Source organism: Podarcis raffonei, chromosome 6 (assembly GCF_027172205.1).
Source record: "Podarcis raffonei isolate rPodRaf1 chromosome 6, rPodRaf1.pri, whole genome shotgun sequence".
NCBI classification, from domain to species: Eukaryota; Metazoa; Chordata; class Lepidosauria; order Squamata; family Lacertidae; genus Podarcis; species Podarcis raffonei.
The window spans coordinates 70,327,146-70,349,310 of record NC_070607.1 but is presented as its reverse complement, the minus strand read 5'-3'; the positions used below and the strand labels follow the sequence as shown (position 1 = coordinate 70,349,310).

General features: G+C 45.8%; 1 protein-coding gene across 1 annotated transcript in view; it reads left to right on the top strand.

Moving 5' to 3' along the window:
- Positions 1-21,505, top strand: part of SNTA1 (syntrophin alpha 1) — a 60,877-nt gene extending 39,372 nt beyond the window's left edge. Inside the window, exons 3-8 of the mRNA XM_053393922.1 lie at positions 11,114-11,309; positions 12,121-12,328; positions 15,141-15,271; positions 17,850-18,046; positions 19,033-19,220; positions 20,940-21,505. Of these exons, the coding sequence (XP_053249897.1) occupies positions 11,114-11,309; positions 12,121-12,328; positions 15,141-15,271; positions 17,850-18,046; positions 19,033-19,220; positions 20,940-21,032 (1,013 nt within the window). The 3' untranslated portion in view covers positions 21,033-21,505. The remainder of the gene's footprint in view (positions 1-11,113; positions 11,310-12,120; positions 12,329-15,140; positions 15,272-17,849; positions 18,047-19,032; positions 19,221-20,939) is intronic.
- Positions 21,506-22,165: the final 660 nt, after the last annotated feature.

The window sequence follows — 22,165 nt, the reverse complement described above, 5'->3', positions numbered from 1 at the left end:
CCAAAAGTAGGTTTGTATAACTTCCAGCCCATGCATGAGCCAGATGCAGCCTGGCTTCTTAGATACCTCTCCTGCGCCACCATCAAAAAGCAAGTAGGCTTTAGCAAAGCGTCCATTGGTGCCAATGAAAACCACGTAAAAGCTGGCTGCTGCACGGGAGCACCAGGAGATTTTATTGCCATGCTCAGGGGCTATTTGGGGAGGGTCATGGATAGGGATAGAAGGGTTAATCCCACCCTTTTCCATTTCCCCACAATTAGTCTTCTTACATGCCTCCATTGGTGCCAATGGGAGCTTTTTAAAGTGCTAGTGCTTAAGAGAGGCCTGGGGAAGTATGGGGAGGAGAAATGAAATGAAGAGAGAAAGAAAGTGAAAGAACTGGATGGATGGAGAGCTTGAATGGGTGTGGGAGGAGTGGGGTGTGTGGCTTTGGTCCACCTGCAAGAAGATTCCCAATGAGGGAATGTGGCTCTCTGGCTCTACAGGGGTGCCCAAACTTTTTTCAAAGAAGCCCAGGTTTGATGAAGTGAACATGCATGAGGACCAACCAAAGTTGCTGAGCTTTTTTTAGGCGTTTACCCCAGGACATATACTGCCACGGGGGCTGGATTTAATCAACTGGTAGGCCAGATTAGGCCCCCAAAAGGGACTTTGGACATGCCTCCTCTAAGAGGATCCACACCCCTGGTCTAAACACAAACTTAAAGCAAGACCAATTAAGCCTCCTAACTCATTTTCACCAAACAAAAAAGCTGCCTCTGTATTGGAACTCCTCTTAGATTTTTAAAAACTGTTTTATCATTTGTGTGTTTGCTGCTCTGGGCTTCTTAGGAAGGAATGGGCAAGATATAATGTAAGAATAAATGAACAAATCCTTAATAAAACTTCTGATAGTTTCTCTTTGTGCTTTTAGCAGGACCTTGATCTGCTCAAAGCAGCAGCCACAGGTTTCCTGGGCACAGAGACAGAATCTTTCCACTTGCACGGTCAAGCTCTTTGTGAAAGTGGAAGGGGCCTGGAAAAAGGTGCCTGGCTGCTTTCCCTCTTAGGCAGCGGGTTTCATGCCTTATGCCTTAAAAAAACCCACAAAACAATACAGCATGACATTCCCAAGGAGTTTCCTAAGATAGAGGGTAAAGGTGGACAGCAATAACATCCATCAAACGCGGGGGAGGCAGAGGTGAAAGTAGGGCCAGTTGGGGTCAAATTGGGATGAAAGACATTTCAATTTAAGTGTTGCCTCTGGACGTGGCCAGTAATTGCTGCTCAGGTTTAAGGCTGACAAAAAATGAAATACACCGGTAGCAAAGGAATGCGGGCAGGAGCGGGGCAGGTACTCAGCAGAGTTTCACTGCAGAGCAAATGAGCTTGAAGCACATTAAGACAACCCCCCTGGTGAACATCCCGATGTTTGAAGACACATGCCTAATAATAATAATAATTTATTACTTATACCCCGCCCATCTGGCTGGGTTTCCCCAGCCACTCTGGGCAGCTTCCAACAAAATATTAAAATAAAATGGTCTGCTAAACATTAAAAGCTTCCCTAAACAGGGCTGCCTTCAGATGTCTCCTAAAAGTCTGGTAGTTGTTTTTCTCTTTGACATCTGGTGGGAGGGCATTCCACAGGGCGGGTGCCACTACCGAGAAGGCCCTCTGCCTGGTTCCCTGTAATTTGGCTTCTTGCAGCGAGGGAACCACCAGAAGGCCCTTGGCGCCGGACCTCAGTGTCCGGGCAGAACAATGGGGGTGGAGACACTCCTTCAGGTATACTGGACCGAGGCCATTTAGGACTTTAAAGGTCAGCACCAACACTTTGAATTGTGCTCGGAAACGTACTGGGAGCCAATGCAGATCTTTCAAGACCGGTGTTATGTGGTCTCAGTGGCTGCTCCCAGTCACCAGTCTAGCTGCTGCATTCTGGATTAGTTGTAGTTTCTGGGTCACCATCAAAGGTAGCCCCACATAGAGCACATTGCAGTAATCCAAGCGAGAGATAACTAGAGCATACACCACTCTGGAGAGACAGTCCGCGGGCTGATAGGCTCTCAGCCTGCCCTGGTAAACAGCTGCCCTGGACACAGAATTGACCTGCACCTCCATGGAAAGCTGTGAGTCCAAAATGACTCCCAGCCTGCGCACCTGGTCCTTCAGGGGCATGTTTACCCCATTCAGGACCAGGGAGTCCTCATCACCTGCACGCCTCCTGTCCCCCCAAAACAGTACTTCTGTCTTGTCAGGATTCAACCTCAATCTATTAGCCGCCATCCATCCTCCAGCCACCTCCAGACACTCACACAGGACCTTCACTGCCTTCTCTGGTTCTGATTTGAAAGAGAGGTAGAGCTGGGTATCATCCGCATACTGATGAACACCCAGCCCAAACCCCCTGATGATCTCTCCCAGCGGCTGCATGTAGATGTTGAAAAGCATGGGGGAGAAGACAGAACCTTGAGGTGCCCCACAAGTGAGAGCCCAGGGGTCTGAACACTCATTCCCGTCACCACTTTCTGAACACAGCCCAGGAGGAAGGGGTGGAACCACTGTATAACAGTGCCCCCAGCTCCCAGCCCCTCTATCCAGAAGGATGTTATGATAGATGGTATCAAAAGCCGCTGAGAGATGCAGCAGAACTAAGAAACAGCTCTCACCTTTGTCCCTAGCCTATCGGAGATCATTGACCAGCGCAACCAAGGCAGTTTCGGTCCCATGGTGAGGCCTGAATCCCGACTGGAAGGGATCCAAATGGTCCGCTTCTCCCAGGCATGCCTGGAGTTGTTCAGCAACCACTGGCTCAATCACCTTGCCCAAGAATGGAAGATTTGAGACTGGGTGATAGTTTGCCATATCGGCCAGGTCTAAAGATGTTTTTTTAAAGAAGTGGTTTAATGATGGTTGGTTTCACTCGTGCAAGCAGCCTGTCCACATCCTCAGAGGTAACAGATTGGAATTGATCCCATTCAACTTGACTAGACAGGACTCTAGCACTCTCCTGCCCCTGCTGCCACGGTGGAGTCTACCTCTTCCCGAAGCTGAAAGACTTTATCTGCAAAAAACTTCGCAAAATCATTGCAGGAGATCATGTGGCCCATACTGGGCCCCGATGGAGCAGGTGGTTCCGCTAAATTGCGAACCACCTGAAAGAGTCTCCTGCTGCTGTTTTCTGCAGATGCAAGACAGGCTGTGAAGAAAGTCTTCTTCGCCGTCGCTACCGCCACTTGGTAGGCTCGACATTGAGCTCTAACCCGTGTCCAGTCAGCTTCAGAATGAGTTATCCACCACCGGTGCTCTAGCTGTCTCAGCGATTGTTTCATTGCCCTCAGATCTGTGGAAAACCATGGGGCTGTCTGGGCTCCATGCAATCGAAGAGGGCACTTCGGAGCCAAACAGTCAATAGGCCTGGTTAACTCCACATTCCAGCGGGCCACCAGGGAATCAGCTGAAAGGCCATCAACATGGGATAAAGCATCCCCTACCACTCTCTGGTTCGCCAGAAGCAGCTTAGTCATGCTGGCCACATGACCCAGAAGCTGTATGCCGGCTCCCTCGGCCAGTAAAGCGAGATGAGCACTGCAACCCCAGAGTCATCTGCGACTGGACCTAATGGTCAGGGGTCCCTTTACGACTCTCTGGAAACCATTTGGATGCATTAAGTGGTGGGGGCAGACCATCCAAATTGGTCCCACCTCCCTGCAGAGGGGAAGGGTCGCGGAGAAGTACAGTTGCACCAGGAAGTGATCTGACCATGGCACTTCTTTAGTGTCAGATCACCAACATCCATAGAGGTGAACACCAGGTCTAAGGCATGTCCGCGGCTATGAGTTGGGCTAGTGCACATGGCGAGTGCACACTAGTGTGAACCCTGTGCTTACAGACACAAGTCTTCCTCCCCAATGGCATGAATGCATTGCTTATTGGCTGACATGGGTTTGCTTCTTGCCGGCTGTATACCTGTGTGCTCTGGCCTTCAGAACTGTGCATCCTCCAGCCAGTTCCACTTCCAGACTTTCGGCAACACCCCTTCCCCACTATTATTCACACCTGTATCACCCTTGCCCTGTTCACTTTCCCTCTTCCTCTGGGCCTGATCTTTGTGGCTACCTGGAGAGAAGAGGCAGCAGATTTTTGGGGTGGGGGGTGGTTGGTTATGCTGTGACTATGCATGCCTCTTCCCAGCAGGGGAACTGGCAGATGCAGCCAAAGCAGCAGGATTTAACCCTGCTCATCAGCTAATGAGCAGAAGTTGAATCCTGCCCAGTTTAGCTGTGGACACCAGTTCCCCTGCTGAGAACAGGAACACACAGCTCTAGTATAGTGTGCAGCTATTTGAAAGCCCTTTTGCAAACTGCCCAACTTTGTTTTTTCAGAGGATCAGAGAGCAGTGCAGACCTGTTTGAAAAAGGGTTTACAAACAGCCGGATCTGCCTTTTGAACCTCTGAAAACCAGAGGTTTAAAGAGCTGTGCAGGGCTGTTTGCAAAAGGGCTTTTAAATAGCCCATGCTGGGCTTTGACGTTCCAAAAATCGAGGCTTCGAGTGACCTTAGGTGTTTTGACAGGTGGGTAGCCCCATCCACCTGTCAGATTTAACCCAGCAGGGCTAAATAAACAAAACCTCTCCCTTGTTCCTTGCGCTGCTACTTTCCTTCCACACTTGGCGATCATCGTTTTACTATGAGACAGTGTTTTGTAAGCTGCCTTGAGCTTGTGGGGTGAAAAATGCCAGGGATGCATTTTCAAATATAAAAAATATATCTATTTAAAAGGGTTTAAAAGAGAAACAGTTGGTATATTGATGCACACAGAGAGATGTTGCTGCTTTAAAAAGAGATGGTAAACAATACCTGCCACGGTCTAGAGCGTGATCCTCCAGTGTGTGTCATAGATGGTTGACGCAGCTTGAGAGAGGGAGAGGAACAATTGGCAAGGTGCTTCTGAACATGAGAGCGTTTGACTAAAGCGACTGCTTTAGGAACATAGGGACACAGGCCAAGGCTTTGGGTGATTGTTGCTGCTGCTTTTCCCCAGGAGAAGTTTGTACACTTAGAAGCAAAAGAAATTCAGCCTTGCAATTTACAGAGGAGTTGGCAAAGCGGAGCAAATCCTCCGCTGTTGCCTGAAGAAGCAGTCATTCAGAGCACTGCCTTAACTCAGGGATGGGGGACTTGTGGCTCTCCAGATGCACTTGCATAATCTCTGACCATGCTGGCTGGGACTAATGGGAGTCATAGTCAGACACCATCTGGAAGGCCACCAGATCCCCATCCCTTCTTTCCCTAGATCAGCTGCCCCTTCTGCCACGTGCCCACCCCAGACACTTTCCTGGTAAGAGAAGACAGATTTGGATCACAGTGCTGGTTGCCAAAGGGCTTCAAATGAATGTATCCTCAGATATTTCTGACCTAATTGGCACATCTTGACCATCCTTAGTTTTACTTTTCTCAAGGAGAAAGTCAAGTGATTAATATTACCAGTGCTATTTTTCTAGAAAAAGAGGTGCCGGAAATCACCACATTCTCTTAGAATGGCAATGGCGCCCACCTGAGAGGTGCCAGAACTGAGTTCTGGTGAGTTTTGGCTGAGAAAAAGCCCTGAATACAACTCTTCTGGAAGAGCAGTACTTGATGGCAAACTGTAGAAGCAATTCCATATTAAGCACATCACCCAGTAGAGATTGTATATAAGGAATCACAAATGGCCCAAGATGCATTGGCTTCCAGACTCAGTTTTTGAAGAACAGACACCACCATTTTGTAGCCCTCTTTGCTTCGTTGACTGTTTCAGTAAAAGCAGAAGGCACACCAGGTCGTCAGGCTTCAGCACAGTTGTTAGTGTGAACATAACTGAAAGGGTACGATTTCCTGAGGCAGGAGTAGATAACAGTGGAAGCTGTCTTATAATGATTCAAACCATGGTCCATCTAGACACAGCACTGTCAACACTGACTTGAAGTGGGTTTTCTAGGATTTTAGGTGGGGGTCTCTGGAAAACAGATGCCTTACCCCCACAGCACTCCCCCTAATAAATGTCTTCAGCATGTATGCTGAATAAGGCCATACTAGTATTTGCAGGGGAGAAATGTGCAGCCCCCCTTTGTGGCAGACCACAGCATTGGCTGTTGTACAGTCAGCAGCCTAAACCATAAGCACACTGAATGGGGCTGGCACAGTCAATACAGAAGTTGCACAACTCCAAAGGAAAGAGCGACACATGGAAACATTTGGGGTTAATCTGCGGAAAGCTTGAGTCATTGGCCAAGGCTGCACCACTTCAAAAAGGGACAATGTTCTTTGGTTAAAGCAGCCCTTTGCTACAGAGAGATGCTCCAGAATTGTTTGTGTGCCACTACAAAATTCCAGGCTCCGGGCAGGCTGACTGAATCTTGGTTGCTGCTTTAGTAACCGATATATACAATTGATTCCATTCTTAAAATTGCACAATTGGGCATAGGACTAAGAGGTTTGGAGGTTTTTTTAATGCACTTCCCAGTTTGGTTCATTAAAAAAAAAGCCAATGGCAAAAAGACTCCATTAAGTGCTGAATGAACAGGTTTGGGAAATATAAAACACAGGAACATGCAAAATTGAGCACATCTCACTTTGGGTGGCCAGCACAATAGCTGCCATCTGTGCAGTCTTATGCATGCAGTATTAAAAGGAACAGAGGTCTCTTGAACCATTAATGTAATGGCCACCACCTTAAGACTCAAAAGTGATTAAAAAGTGTGTAAATAACAGATTTCACATCTCCATGTTCCTTGATGGATTTGGATCAAGTATTTTTCATTTATCTAAGGTACTGTTTGGGCTTATGACTGCTGGTTGTGCTCATTTAAAAATCCAGGGCTGCAGAGGCAAGCCATAGTTCTATTAAACCAGTATGAACCTATCATTTATATAGCACCTTTTGAATGTTTCAAAACAGCTTTTCATATAATGGGTGGTTTTTAATGCTAGCCCTACTCAAGGTACACCCATTGCAGTAAATGGACATGACTAACTTGAGCTCATTAATTTTAAAGAGTCTGCTCTAAGTAGAATTTAGTTGAATGCAACCCATTATCTTGATAGCCTAATAATAATAATAATAATAATAATAATAATAATTCACAGGCTAACAAGTTTTATTATTTATTCCACAGGCTACTGTCCACTTCATTAGTTTACACCAGGCTTCCTCAAACTCAGCCCTCCAGATGTTTTTGGGCTACAACTCCCATGATCCCTAGCTAGCAGGACCAGTGGCCAGGGATGATGGGAATTGTAGTCTCAAAACATCTGGAGGGCTGAGTTTGAGGAAGCCTGGTTTACACCATAATAAAATTTGTTAGCCTTTAAGATGCCACAAGACTCTTGACTCTGTTGCAACAGATTCAACAAGCATGGCTGCTTCTCCAGCACTTGTAAGGTGGGACATTGTTAGTGCCCTGGTGGCTGTTGCCCCTTGGAAATGGTGGGGCGGAAGGCAGGGAGCCCGACAGTAGGTCCATGATAGGCTGAGCCATAGCCAATGATGGGGGAACCAACGTTTGTCCCCTGTCCTCCTGAGTTCTTCAAATGCAGCACTGAGATGGAGGAAGGGGAAGGCGACAGGCAGTGCCACTCCCCGGACTGGTTGCAAAAGGCAGGCAAGTGGGGACAGTTTGAGGGGGGGCTGAGGTTGGGGGGGTGGTCAGTGTGGAGAGCCAGTGTGGTGTAGTGGTTAAGAGCGGTGGACTCGTAATCTGGTGAACCGGGTTCGCGTCTCCGCTCCTCCACATGCGGCTGCTGGGTGACCTTGGGCTAGTCACACTTCTCTGAAGTCTCTCAGCCCCACTCACATCACAGAGTGTTTGTTGTGGGGGGGGAAGGGAAAGGAGAATGTTAGCCGCTTTGAGACTCCTTCAGGTAGTGATTAAGCGGGATATCAAATCCAAACTCTTCTTCTTCTTCTAATGGAGCAGTCTCCACTGCCTGAGGCAGAGAAGGGATTATAGGCTGGGTTAGGCCATGCCGCAAATTATGTCAGAGCAAATCTCACATGATCTGCCACTCTTCCAGCCCCGCTGTGTCACGTCTTCCCCCCCCCACAGATCCTACACTTGCCGTTTCCCCTGCAGTACCCAGTTTCTGCTGCGTGTTGCCCCACTTCCAGTTAATACAAACAGAAGTGTGTTGTTCTGCGTACACGAGCTATTTCTCTCTCCTTTTATATGAGCTGATCCACTGCAGTGACAGAGGCTCCCACTAGACCGCACTTGGAGCAATCTTGGCTGGCATCCCGGTGCCTTTGAACTGCGTGTTGGCTGGCGGTTGGAGAACAGCTTGCACAGGCGGGAACATTTATCCGACGTATTGGGAACAAGTGTAAAAAGTAATCTATTTAGCGCACTGTCAGATATCTGCCCCAACTGCCCTTGTTTCTTCGCGGTGCCCCTCATCGCTTTAAATAGCAGTTGCGCTGATTGCAAAGTGATAGGCTGAGAACTGCGGACTCGGCTTTGAGGTCCAAACTTAAGGATCCGCTGCAGCACTTACTCTGTTTTAAATAGTTGCCATTGAAATAGGATCCTACGTCCGTTCCTCCGGGGTTTTTCCTGTCTCACAACCAGGAAGAGCAGGCTAGACAGCCACTGCACATAGAGCACACAAACGGTGCATTGAAGAGATAGGAATTGTCTGGCATATCACACTACATAGAGGATGTGCGCAGTTACTGCAGTGCACTCTATGTGAGGCTTCCCTTGCTCTTGACCCCGGAAGCTGTGGGACGATTGCTGACAGGAGTGAGAACCTGTCAGTATATAACACCTCTGCTCAGAGATCAGCGCTGGTTGTTGATTTGCTGCTGGGCCAAGTTCAGGGTGTTAATATTGGTATATAAGGCCCCTTACGGCTTGGGACCAATTTACTTGCGAGATCGCCTTACTCCATATGTGCCCACTCAGCTGCTTCGATCCACAGGAACTGGCACCATTACAAGCGCCACATAATACTTGTTCTGCATTTGTGATAAATGGATGTTTTGGTGTGGCAACACCCACACTTTGGAATTCACTGCCTGTTGGCATTAGGCGGGTGCCTTCACTGTACTCTTTTTGGCCCCTGCTAAAAAACATTTTAGACGCGGGACGCGAGTGGCGCTGTGGGTAAAAGCCTCAGCGCCTAGGGCTTGCCGATTGAAAGGTCGGCGGTTCGAATCCCCGCGGTGGGGTGCGCTCCCGTTGTTCGGTCCCAGCGCCTGCAAACCTAGCAGTTTGAAAGCACTCCCGGGTGCAAGTAGATAAATAGGGACCGCTTACTAGCGGGAAGGTAAACGGCGTTTCCGTGTGCGGCTCTGGCTCGCCAGAGCAGCGATGTCACACTGGCCACGTGACCCGGAAGTGTCTTCGGACAGCGCTGGCCCCCGGCCTCTTGAGTGAGATGGGCGCACAACCCTAGAGTCTGTCAAGACTGGCCCGTACGGGCAGGGGTACCTTTACCTTAAAAAACATTTTTGCTTAGGCAAGCTTATCCAGACACATACAGCGGTACCTTGGGTTACATACGCTTCAGGTTACAGACTCAGCTAACCCAGAAATAGTGCTTCAGGATAAGAACAGAAATTGAGCTCCAGCGGCGCAGCAGCAGCGAAAGGCCCCATTAGCTAAAGTGGTGCTTCAGGTTAAGAACAGTTTCAGGTTAAGAACGGATCTCCGGAACGAATTAAGTACTTAACCCGAGGTACCACTGTAGTCTGTTGACCTGTGTTTTAGTGTGTTTTTTAGCTTAGCGTTTATTTTGATGATTTTTGAATGTTTTAAAAGTTGTTTTTAACTGCTTTTTTCCTGAAAATTTCCTTCTTTTATTATTTTTGTAAACTGCTTTGAGGTATCTTGTTCTTTTTTTTTTTAATGGTGAAGTGGTATATAAATTTTGTGAAATAAATACTGGTGCACAATAATGCTGCTTATCTGAGGCAGGCAAGATCTTGAAAAATTCAGAGTTACTTATGCATTTGGTGCGCTGAATAGGAATGCTGTGTGTTCTTATGTGTATACCACCAACTAGAATAGGGAACACTGGGGTGAATTATATACATATATATATATTTAATGAAAATTGTTTCCAGTAGACTTTAAGGCAGCAACATGGAACACAATCAGGTTCTAGAAGTATTGATTTTGGCATGAAGTGAAAGGGGCTTGGGTTTAGTTGCCATCTGGCGTATTTGCATAATCACTCTGGCATTTTGAGAATATGGGCTGAGTGGATCTGTGCAGAATTTTTGGCTTGTTTGTTTGTTTGGCATGTGATAAAACCACTGCGTGATTGACTCACCATGTCTGTAGCTAGAAACTCAGTCTATATTTACCATGCCATCGCAGAGCTGTAAAAGCTTTGCTGTGTAGGTACAGGTTCACTTGCAAGCTTTTCTGATGCACATCTTGGAACAATGACATCTTTGCTTGCCATGTGTGTAAAGATGCCACTTCAAACTCTGCCCTGCATTGTGTTAGACATTCAGGCTGCCTTTGAAAAGTGTTTAGAAATTGCAAACAAATGGGTCTCACTAGGGATGGATTAAAAAATAAATAAATCTCAATGTCAAGCTTATCTGCATGGATATTTTTTCTTCTAATTACTGTCTTGTTTTTTCATCTTGACAAGAAATGAAGCTGTGGTTGTTTTAACCCACCCTGAAATTGGTGAGAAATTAATTTTAATTTTAATTTCTCTTCTGTGCTAAGAACCCTTGCAGATGATCTAGCAATACAACGGTACACCACAAACCACAAATAGAATAGGTGCAGAGTTCTTTGTGTTCTTACCTGCATTAAAGACATTCTCACCTTGCACAGCCTATAATTATAGGGTGGTTTAAAAGGAGAGCAAATTCTGTTCTTGTTCAAGAATGACTTTGGATAAGGAAAACATTCAGATTTCCAGCTCCCAAAAGAAAAGTTCATGAAGAATCTTTCACTTAAGAAACCTTGCTGATGGTAGACACACAGGGTGTTTTGGGAAGCACCTGTGAAATCTGTCTTAGTTGATGCCTGGACTATAGATCACTGGAGAGTGGCAGGATTGGAAGCAACCTGGAAGTACCTGGAATTGTACACCTGAACATTCTGTGTGTTGGTTTTCTCTTTTCCAGTAAAATACATGAAGGAGATCTCTCCCTATTTTAAAAATTCCTCATCTGGTGCAACTGTAAGCTGGGACTCTTCACCAGCCTTTCAGAAGCAAGCTTCACCTGCTCTCTCCCTACGAGACCTCAAGGAAGGCAAGAACATCCCCTTAAAAATGTGCTACATATCACGGAAATGTCTCCCCAGCGATCCAGAAAACAGGTAATGCCGCAATTCCCTTGACTTTTTCTCAGTGGTGTTATGCCACCTGTAGAAGCATTTGTACATCAGAGTTGCACTTTGGCATGTAATCTTGACTGAGCTGTGTGGTTGCAGGAAAATGGAATAAAATGTACAGAACGCCTTTCTGAAAGCTTGTATCCACAGCCTTTGAATGCTCAACTTTGTACCCCTCTGCATTACTGAGATGTATTTTAAAGTGCCTTGAATTCTCAAAATGAGCTGGATCAATCCTATTAACTGTGTCAAATGAGTGGGATTACATCAATATAATATTGTGAGTTCACCCTGCATTGCAAATGTCTTGGGCTCTGAGACCTAAAGAAGGCCATGGCTTTCAGTAGGACCACATATAGGAACCACTGTCTCCAAAGCAAAGGCATTAGTGGAGCAAAGACTTGGAAGCCATAGCATGGCAAATCCAGGTCAACTCCACCTCACCTACCAAGAGACAGGGCAGAGCACTCAGTCCTGATCGCAGATACACCTGAAACTGCAAGCCCATGTAGACAAGAACAATCCCCATGAAGGCTTTGGAACTAGGGATAGGGCAGAATTTTGCTTCAGTCCACATTGAAAGGTTTGTAAACCCACTAAATTTGCACCTCTCAAAACAATATCGGCACCAAAATGCATTCATCCTTCGGAATTCGTACTTCTCTGAATTTTGCAATGCACTGAAATAGGAGGCAATGTTTGCAGAAATGTATATCAGGCAAAACTACATGTAACAGTTTGTGTCTGGGCTGCCAGAAGGGTTTCATTCTCAAGTTAAGGGAGATTCTTCATGCAGATACCTGGAAGTGTGCTCAGCAGATGGACGGATCCCCTTGTTCCTTCGAGCAAAAGATGAGGTTTCTGCCCAGGCCTGGTTCAATGCCATTCACAGCAACATCAGTGCCCTGCTGCCAAGAGTCAAAGAGGAGCTGAGGACCTTACAGTCTGGAGTCAGTGTTGCTGGAAGTAGAGACATCAAGCACATTGGTTGGCTGACCGAACAGGTAATGGTGATCTTCTTGGTTTAAACTGCACTGCTCATGGGGATATATATATATATGTCTGTAGCTACCAAACACAACTTGAGGAAGGCAACGCAATCCCTAGGCAGTCCTTGGCCAACAGATATTATCTCAAATTATGCCGGTGTGTGCATGTTCTTAGTCTGCACACTCTCCCTAGTTTGAGTTGTATAATGTTTGAAGTAGGGAGACTTGTCCAAAGCGGCACTCTTTCTTATTTTATTCCACTTGCGCAAATGGATTCCTAATAAAACATCTGTGGAAAAGTAATTTTTATGTATAGGCAATCCTATACATCTCTACTCAGAAGTAAGCCCCACTGAATTCAGTGGAATTTACACCCAGTTAAGTGATCATAGGATTAGTTATCAGGGCTTATTTGGGATCCTGCAGAATTCATTGTATTTGGGTCACAGGAACATTTGAGCCCTCTTCAGGCCTCTTGCCTGATCACTGAGAACTAGATGCCTATAGGTGGCTGAGCGCCCAGTATCTCCTGCAATGCCTCTAGGTTTTGTTTCTGACTCAGTATAAGGCCCCTAGCTTCCCATCTCCCTGGAAAGAGTCCATATTATACTGAAAATTCACAATGAACAAGAACTCTTCTTAAAATGGGACAATTAAATAAAGGAAATGAATGAAAAGAAGCTGAGATTCATTATAACATTATATTACTGTCATTCCTAAATCCATACATCAAGAGTCCCTTCCCCACCTCAGAAAAGCCTCTCTTATTTGTGTCTGAGGATTATGTTCCCCGAACAATAATCTGTCATAAGAATGGCAAGCAAATCCATGGACTGCTGATTGACACCTGTCCTGTACCAATCAGTAGTGGCTCCCTCTCATGCTTTTATTTTTGAATTAGTTGTCGGTGCTAAACAAAAACACCCGTCCTTCTCCAGACCACATGTGTAAGAGGAGATTAGTGATCAGTAGGTGGCTTTTCCTAATAATAATTTTCCTGATATGATTAGTATTTCTGTCACTTTTCAGTGCACCAAGTAGTGCCTTAAGGGTTCTCATCTCATCAAGCTGGACGAGTGGCTGAATGGATTCAGACAGCCACTTAACAGCCTGGTCACATGGCACCCATTTGTGACTGTGGCTGTTGCATGGCAAATAGATGGTTAGGTAACAAAATCTTCCTATGGCCAATTTGGCATCTGCATGAGCTATGTTAGCCGCCTGAGTTGAGCCCACTCGGTTCGCAGCAGAGTAGGATCTCATCTTCATCAAAACCCTGAATGGTAATCCACTGCACCCACCGCTGGATCCTTAATGCTGCTCTTCTCTAGAGCTCCAACTGAGCATCTGGCCTTTGTAAGTCACAGCTGATTTATATTTAGGCGGAAACTCCTGTCTCCTTCGATCTTACGCATTTTTATAAACATGCACATTGGTCCAGGAATGCCTTGGTTTGGATAACAGCCGGCTTTTACGTTTCTCAAAAGGGAGAGCAACTCTTGCCTCTCTGCCCTAGCGTGGCTCAGTGCGATCTGAGCTTGCTTCCAGATGACCTGTTTCTTGAGCATCCATCTTGATTTGTTTGTACAAGGTTTGCAGAGAAGTTTTACGTTGGTTGTTCATTGAGCTTTAGTTTTAATGTGTTTGTGCAGAGATTACGTGGTTTCGCCCGACGTCCTTGTTATCTAGCGCATTTCCCCAACGTTTTTCTTCCAAAATTGAATTTTATCCTCCTCCCCAGGTGTTAGAGTCTGCCACACGTATTACCACAACATCACAGGTGCTGCTTCCCCATGACTTCTTCCAACAAGGCCTGTAAGTTGAAACCACCTGAGTTGGGTCAACTATATGGCTCTTCGTCATGCAATCATTCCTTGCTCCACCTTCAAGGAAGGAACTACAGGACTTGCCCTGCGTGTATGGTTTCAGCATACATCTGTTAGCTGGGACAGGAAGAACTCATGGAGAAGTGGTTCATATGCCACTGTGGAAATGTCTGAATCTGACTAGAATGTATACGAACAATATTCATATAACCATCTCCATTTGAGGGTTACATCACTGGAAGACTATAGACAACTGTGTTCTGTCAGTTACAGAGTCTGCTTGATAGCTTCCATGTGTCTATAGGGATGCTCACAGAATGTAAACGTCATGAATCTTGATGAAAAATGTCCTCTACCCCTCTTGGACTCATGTGCATATTGGAACTTGGCTACCCACAATATTTCATCCTTCTCTGGATGTTGTGATGCAATTCTCAGCAGTTTAAATAATTCGAAAGAGGCATTTACATACCGATTTTGCTAGCAATTCACAGATTAATACAGAAACAGAATAGAATTATGGGTCAAAACATGCAAACGTGGCACAGACCAGAAGCAGATAAGGCCACCCATCTTTCTTATAAAGCCCTATATTATGGATGAGGAACCTGTAGCCTTCCAGATGTTTTTACACTACACCAGGCCTGACCACTAGCCATGCTGGCTGAGGCTGATGGGGAGTTGGGGCCAAAAACATTAGAGGGACAGAGGCTCCCCACCCTTGCCCTATAAGCCTAGCATGTCTTGGACGAAACTGTTCCTACACACACCCAATCAAGTTCTTAGGATGTCGTCTTTGCTCTGGACTCCATCTGCCCACCAAGTGTTATAAATTGGCTACTGTACAGAACAGGGCCTTCTCTGCACTGGCTCCATAATTAAGATATTCCCAAGAACAACATATCTACCCTGCTTATAGTGTTTCTTCTTACCCTGTTAGCTGTGACAATTTGAGTGTTTTCATCTGTTCTGTGCTTCTGTGACTGTTACTTTGTTCTCAGCTTCCCGGTGATGGGACGAAGAATATCCTGGCCCTCCTCACTGAGAAGGAACTTCTCTTCTATAGCAGCCTTCCGCAAAGCAGAGAGGCCCTGAATAAGCCAACGCACAGTTTCCCTCTCATCGCTACCAGGTAATGCAAGCCACAGTTTTGGAACAAGCATGCTGCTCTGCTCTCCTGTTCCAAACTTGATTTGCTGGAGTTTGTAAAAGCTTTCTGAGTAGCTGGGTTACAAAGTCCTGGCTCCAGGGATGTCATCCTCCTTATCTTGATACCCTCTTTCTCTTGCGTAGTCTCTGATCCTCTCTCTGTCACTGCTTGGACTGTGTCACTACAAATAGAGCTCCCCAGCGAAGAGAGAGCTTGGATGCAGTAAACGATCTTCTCTTCACTCAGTTATGATGGTTAAAAGAGTGGTCCCTTCCCATTTCTTATGGATCGATTCAGGAGCAAGCAGTCATATAAAGGCTGTACTAATTCCAACGTTTTGAAAACATCTCCATTTAGGGGGTTGTCCTTTCCTCCCCAAGTTGTCGCATACCATCCCTTCCCCAACCTGGTGTTCTCCTCATCCCTGAGCATTGACCATGCTGTCTGGTGCTGATGGTAGACCAAAGCAGTAGGGGAGAACTTCAAACATTTTAGGGGTGCATTCAGACAAGGGCAAAATTGTGTTAGTTTTCCTGCTGATAATGCTTGTGCTTCTGTCCTGTTTTCTGATGTTCTGCCCATGCTGCAGTACCTGTTGGGTTAATGGAACTGTGGCATTTTGACCAATATTACTGTGCTAAATTTCATCCATTCCCACACATGCGTGCTTCTGTTCCCCCATAGATTCCCTCATGAAAGCAGCAGGAAAGAACTGTATGCTAATATACCACCCCAAAATTTGTCACTTTATTAGTGCTATTATTAATTTGTATACCACCCTTCATCTGTAGATCTCAGGGTGGTTTGCAACATAAAAATACAATCTAGAAAACACAGGCTACGGAATGGAAACAAAACACACCCACCCACACCCCGATTACCCCCGTATTTCCGAAGTTAAGGGGGCTTCAATTCCCACCCCCCGTAATCAAATAACGTAGAAATGAGCAGTAAACATGTGCTACATTCCATTCATTTTCTTGATGGCTTTTGGGTCGTACAAAAAACTCAATGTTGTGCAGAAATTAACAGTTAGGGAAACGTCGGGGAAATGGAACAACTGAGGTGTGAATGCAGCCTAGGAATGATACAGCTAAAAAGTGAAGTGATTCTGGTGCCTGGCTAGTGACTCTTGGTTTATCTCCCCTTGCCGTTTGTGGACTGACTCCCTCTGTCAAGTCCTCTTTCCTTGTCAGAAAGTTTCCTTACTCTTGCTTAGTAGAACTCTCTAATCTGAGTTTGTGTATGTTGGTCAAAGTGAAGACTATATGAGTGATCTTACTCAGGGATAAGGGTCTGGGTTCTGTCCTACCATGTGGTTCCATCTGAAGAATCGTTTGTATGCCTTTGTGTACCAAAAATAATATGCAGCCATCACTCATGGAATGGTTTGGTTGGATTTAAAAAAATGAAGTTTAAGCAACTGGAGATGGTGTTCCTTCTGTTTGAAGCATTTTTATGGTTCTGCTGCCCCCTTGTGTTTAGGGTCTGAAAACAGACTAGAAATACAAATTACCAGTAAAGAGAAATATATTAAAGAATGGATTTTGCCTTTTTTTGATAGCCCCCCCCTCTCTCTCTCTGTGTGTGTGTGTGTGTAAGAGGGGGGTGGAGGGAGAGAGGGAGAGGAAGAGAGAGGGATGGATTTCAGAAAATATACTTTGCTCCATGGATGGTGTTTCTGGGCAGTTGATGGTGCAGCTGAGTTACGGATGTTAATAGGGTGACCTCTAGCGGCCATTATGTCACACAACTCTTCTAGTGACAGAACAAGAAACCAAAATAAAAGTGAGGCTTTGCCACCGAGTGTACATTTGATAGAGGGCCAATCCCACTTGCCTTCAAGATGCGCACACAAAAACCTCTTGCATGCGTATCTTTAAAAAGTGCCATATGTGAAGCAGCCCTGTAATCCAGCACAAGTCCATGGGTTGACTGGATATTGACAATATACAGTCGCAGGCGTTGACCAAGGCTTGAAAGCAGACATGCATGTAAGAATTCCTATGGGGAAATCTGGATTTGGGTTTCCAGACTCAGTATGGGATGAAGCTCTGTCCTGTGCCTTTAATGCAAGGCTGGGGATGCAGATCCTGGATTCTTCCGCCATTCTGTGGTCCATTTTGACACCTAGGAGGGGTCCACCCATCTGACAAATCCCCTGATCTCACTAGAAAGTCAAGTTGCCAGTTTTTCCTTTGAAGTGTCCAGCCAAGCTTGGAGTTACCACCACTCAGCTAATTGGCACTGACTTCAGCTCCCACCAGCACCAGACACTACAACTAATGTCAGAGATGATGGGAGTTGTAGTCTAACAGCACCTGGAGGCTGACGGGTTTCCCACCTTTGCATTAGCCTTTGGGACAATAAAATGTATTGGACTTCAAGCTACCACACAACCCTTTGGTATATTTAGACTTCTGCTGTGTCTCATAAAATACACACACGATGGCTCGCCATGCATTAGCCTAGCCCCAGGCTGCAATATTGGCTAACTGGTAATCTGACCATGGAAAGAGTTTGTTGCGCTGAAAGGCCCTTTCTGACCCAATCCCTACAGGCTTGTGCACTCTGGCCCATCCAAGGGTTCTCTCCTCTACGACTCAGAGCTCTCATTTGCTTTGCGGACCGGAACCAAGAAAGGCGTAGAGACGCACCTGTTCAGCGTGGAGACGCACCGGGACCTGGCCACGTGGACAAGGATGCTGGTAGACGGTTGCCACAACGCCGCGGAGTGTGTCCAGGAAGTGTTGACAGGTCAGGAAGCAGGTGGAGCTTCGCACATGGGGACTTGAGGCTTTCCGAGGAATGGGAATGAGTCCATGGGCCCATTTGCTTGGGGGGTTCTCCAACTTGCTAGTCCTGCATTGTAGACTGACCTAGAACCAGAGAGAACCTACTCTTTAGTCCAGCACCCCAAGGCATGACTGGGTAACCTGGGTTAGGATAGGAGACTGTTATCCCAGCAAAATAAAAAAATTCCTTCCAGTAGCACCTTAGAGACCAACTAAGTTAGTTATTGGTACGCACTTTTGTGTGCATGCACGCTTCTTCAGTTATCCCACCATTACTGCCACTTCTAAGCTCACCATATGTGAACTATCTGCTGGATAGTTTATTTACCCTTGAATAATGGGAGAGTAGCTTAGGTGACAGATCTTTGCCTTGATTATGAAGAGCTTGGGGGGGGCACTTTCTGGTCTCTCTATATGCTACTCCCAAATTATTATAGCCAGCAAGGGATGCAGTTGGTGCTGTCGTCGAAACCACGGAGCCTCTTGGGCTTGCCGATTAGAAGGTCAGCGGTTCAAATCTGTGCAACGGGGTGAGCTCCCATTGCTCTGTCCCAGCTCCTGCCAACCTGGCAGTTTGAAAACATACCAGTGCAAGTAGATAAATAGGTACTGCTGCGGTGGGAAGGTAAACAGCATTTTCATGCGCTCTGGTTTCTGTCACAGTGTTCTGTTGCACCAGAAGCGGTTTAGTCATGCTGGCCACATGACCCAGAAAGCTGTCTGTGGACAAATGCCAGCTCTCTTGGCCTGAAAGTGAGATGAGCACCGCAATCCCATAGTCTCCTTTGATTGGACTTAACCGTCCAGGGGTCCTTTACCTTTTTTACCTATAGCCAGCAAGAACCTGCAGTAGGTTTCTGTGTCTCAGCATCAGTCCATTCTCTAGAAAGCAAAGTTCAATGCCAAGTTCAATGCAGGCTTTTCTCTTTCTCCACCTCCCGTCCCCAGCATGCACATGGAACGGGAGAGACTGCACATTGTCCATTCACATCGAGAAGGGTTTCACCATCTCCACCCTGGAGCCAGGCCTCACCAAAGTCATTCTGCTGCAGCAGCCTTTTGAGAGGCTACAGATGTCCTCAGACGACGGGGCCAAGATGCTTTACTTGGACTTTGGCAGCTCAGAAGGAGAGATTGTGAGTTCCCTTTCTTGCCTTTCTGTGCTCTTCCAATGAGTTTTTAGGGAAGCAAGTGAGATGTAATATGTAGGAAGCTGTATTGTGTCCTTGGGGTATTTCCTGGAGCTGGCTAAGGGTTGCCCAGACAGCAACTGTTTGGAAACTGTTGATACTAATCATTGCCATTATTTGCACATTGCAGAATCTCACGGGGGGAACCGAGGCTTTAGAATGAGCATTTAGAATTCAGGGAAAGAAGTGACAGAGTATTAAGTGGCCAGAACAGCTCACAGAGGTTGTCTCTGTGGCACAAGTCTTAAGTAGAGGCAACATGGCAGAAGAGCATGGCTCAGAGGAATAGAGCAAGACATTGACCTTGCAAGGTCCTGTTGCTTTAGAGCAGAGATGGGGAACCTCACCTCTCCAGATGTTGCTGGACCACAACTCATTATTCATGGCCTTTGCTTATGTTGGCTTGGGCTGATGGGAGTTAGGAGTCCAACATCTGGAAGGCCCCAAGTTCCCCAGCCCTGCTTTAGAGTCAGAAGAGACTGCCTTGTATCGAGTCAGAACACTGGTCCATCTCTCTTAGTATTGTCCACACTGACTGGCAGCGCCTTCTCCAAGGTTTCAGATGGGTCTCTCCCAACCTTTCCTGGAGAGGTCAAGGATTGAACCTTAGACCTTCTACATGTAAGGCAGATGTTCTACCACCGAGCTACAGTCCAGACTCAGCACAGTGGTAAACAGGGCTTGCCATCTTAGGAGAGCAAATCGGGCTTTGCTTGAATGTAATTTTCAGGCCCTGAAAGGGGTATGTGCTGTCCTCGACTTCGAATCCATCATTTTAAACTCAAATGGGCAAAGCCCATGGCCCTACTAGGCCTTTCAGAAGGCTGCTGAGGGTCAGGGTGGCAGCATGCCCTGTTTGTATGCTTGGTTTTTGGAAATGATACGTTTGTACTAAGCAGATAATTGTCATTCATGGGCTTGTTTGGTCTTGCTTTTGGGGCAGGAAAGTGCTAGGACATGGCAGTTTCTGCTATTCCAGTTTTGGTAAAAATAAACAAAAAACAAGGCAGTGGAATAAATTATGCAAAGCGAGGAAGTATATGCAAACAACTTAATTTGCATAATATATCACAAGTACAGAGTTAGAGTTTAGGGTTTTTATCCTCTTAAGGAAATTTTGCACAGTATGCAGAGTCTTGGAGAAGACCAGCATGGGCAAGAATCACACATAATTCAATGTCCTGGGTCTTAAATTATTATTATCTTCCTGGCACCAGTGGCAGGTTGTCCCTATAGCACATTCAATTGTCTCCCAGTGCTGCACCCTTTATTATGGGTTATATCCAATGCTATTCCTAGTCAGAGCAATCCCATTGAAATTAATAAGCATGACTAACTTAAGTCCATTAATTTCAATGGGTCTACACAGAGTAAAACTTAATTGACCACAACCCAGTGTTTGGATGAGGCATCCACTGTGATCCCTGATCTATCCTGAATTTTCTTCTCATGCGATGGAGAAGAGCCTATGGTTTGAAATGCTAGGTGCAGCCACTTTTTCTCTAGAGGGTTCTGCAATGGATGATTAATGTACTTGCCAGTTCTTCTACTTTCTGAAGTCATTGCTTCTTTGTTGCACAGCCAGCTGTAACGAAGAATCAGATTTTTTAGGGAATGTAGAATGGTGAAATGTCCATCACTGTCCATGTTCTTCCTTCATTGCAGCAACTAGATCTTCATTCCTGCCCCAAAACCATTGTCTTCATCATCCACTCATTCCTCTCTGCCAAAGTGACCCGGTTGGGGTTGCTGGCATAGGGACACAGGGCAGAATCTGGAGAGAGGCAAGACTCCATGTGATCTATGCACTACGGCTATGCCTTCATGGCCAAAGCACATTTTTAAGAACGCCATAACAGACTGGAACAAGGACAAAGGTTGTCAAGCATCCAAAGCCAAAGGAAGCCAGTAGACTTCCCGGACAACTGATGGAAACTCACGGACAGGCAACTGCCTTGGCACGCAAGTCCCAGGATGGACAGCCCATGCAATAAAAATGCTCCTGTAAAGTTGCCCATCAGCACCTGATGTTCCTAGAAAAAGAAAGAAAGAAAAACCACCACAAGCTTGGAAAATATGAGACTGCTGAAGATGTCATACCAACCCAGTTCTGCCATCACATTAGTGCCTTGAAGATGATATTTTATATATATATATATATTAAAAAAATGTTTGTATCAAGGTTTTATATTTATATAGCTCAGTTTATGAACCATAAAGGGATGCTTACAGTGTTGTTTGCTCTGCGTTTGTCACGACCATTTTACACTCAAGACTGCAATGCTGTGCACATCTGTGTGGGATTAAGACCTATTCAACGCAGTGGGACTTACTCCAGAGTAAACATGCATAGGGGTTGAGTTGAAAATGTGGTAGATTAAGCCAGATCTCTTCATTACCTGTAACACATATAATCTGTGGAGGGGGGGGGGGACACTCAAGCCATTAGTCTGACATGCAGCCGGCATAAGCTGAAACATGGCTACATGTATTTGCCGATTTATCCAAGTTACAGAAGCCATAATTTTAAAAGAGATGCTCGAGTTGAAAAAGATCAGGAAGATGATTTTTATTTTTTATTGGTTTGGTTTGCTAACTCTTGACACCTCGATTTTTGTTTGTCGGACATATGTTTTAACCGGAGGTGCTCTTGAGCGGGGGAAGCAATTAGTTTTATGAGCTGCAAAATCATGCATGGAATTATCTTTATTATTTTGTTTTCCTTTTGCGAAAATAAATACAGATTACTAAAGATGACTAAAGCAGAATTTGTTTCCCTATCTGAATTGAAAACAACATTTGGCGTTGCCCACCAATTTTGTGACACAACAGTGGCTTTCTCATCTCAGTTTAATTTTAATTGGCATAGCTTTTTGGCTGCTTCCTGTATA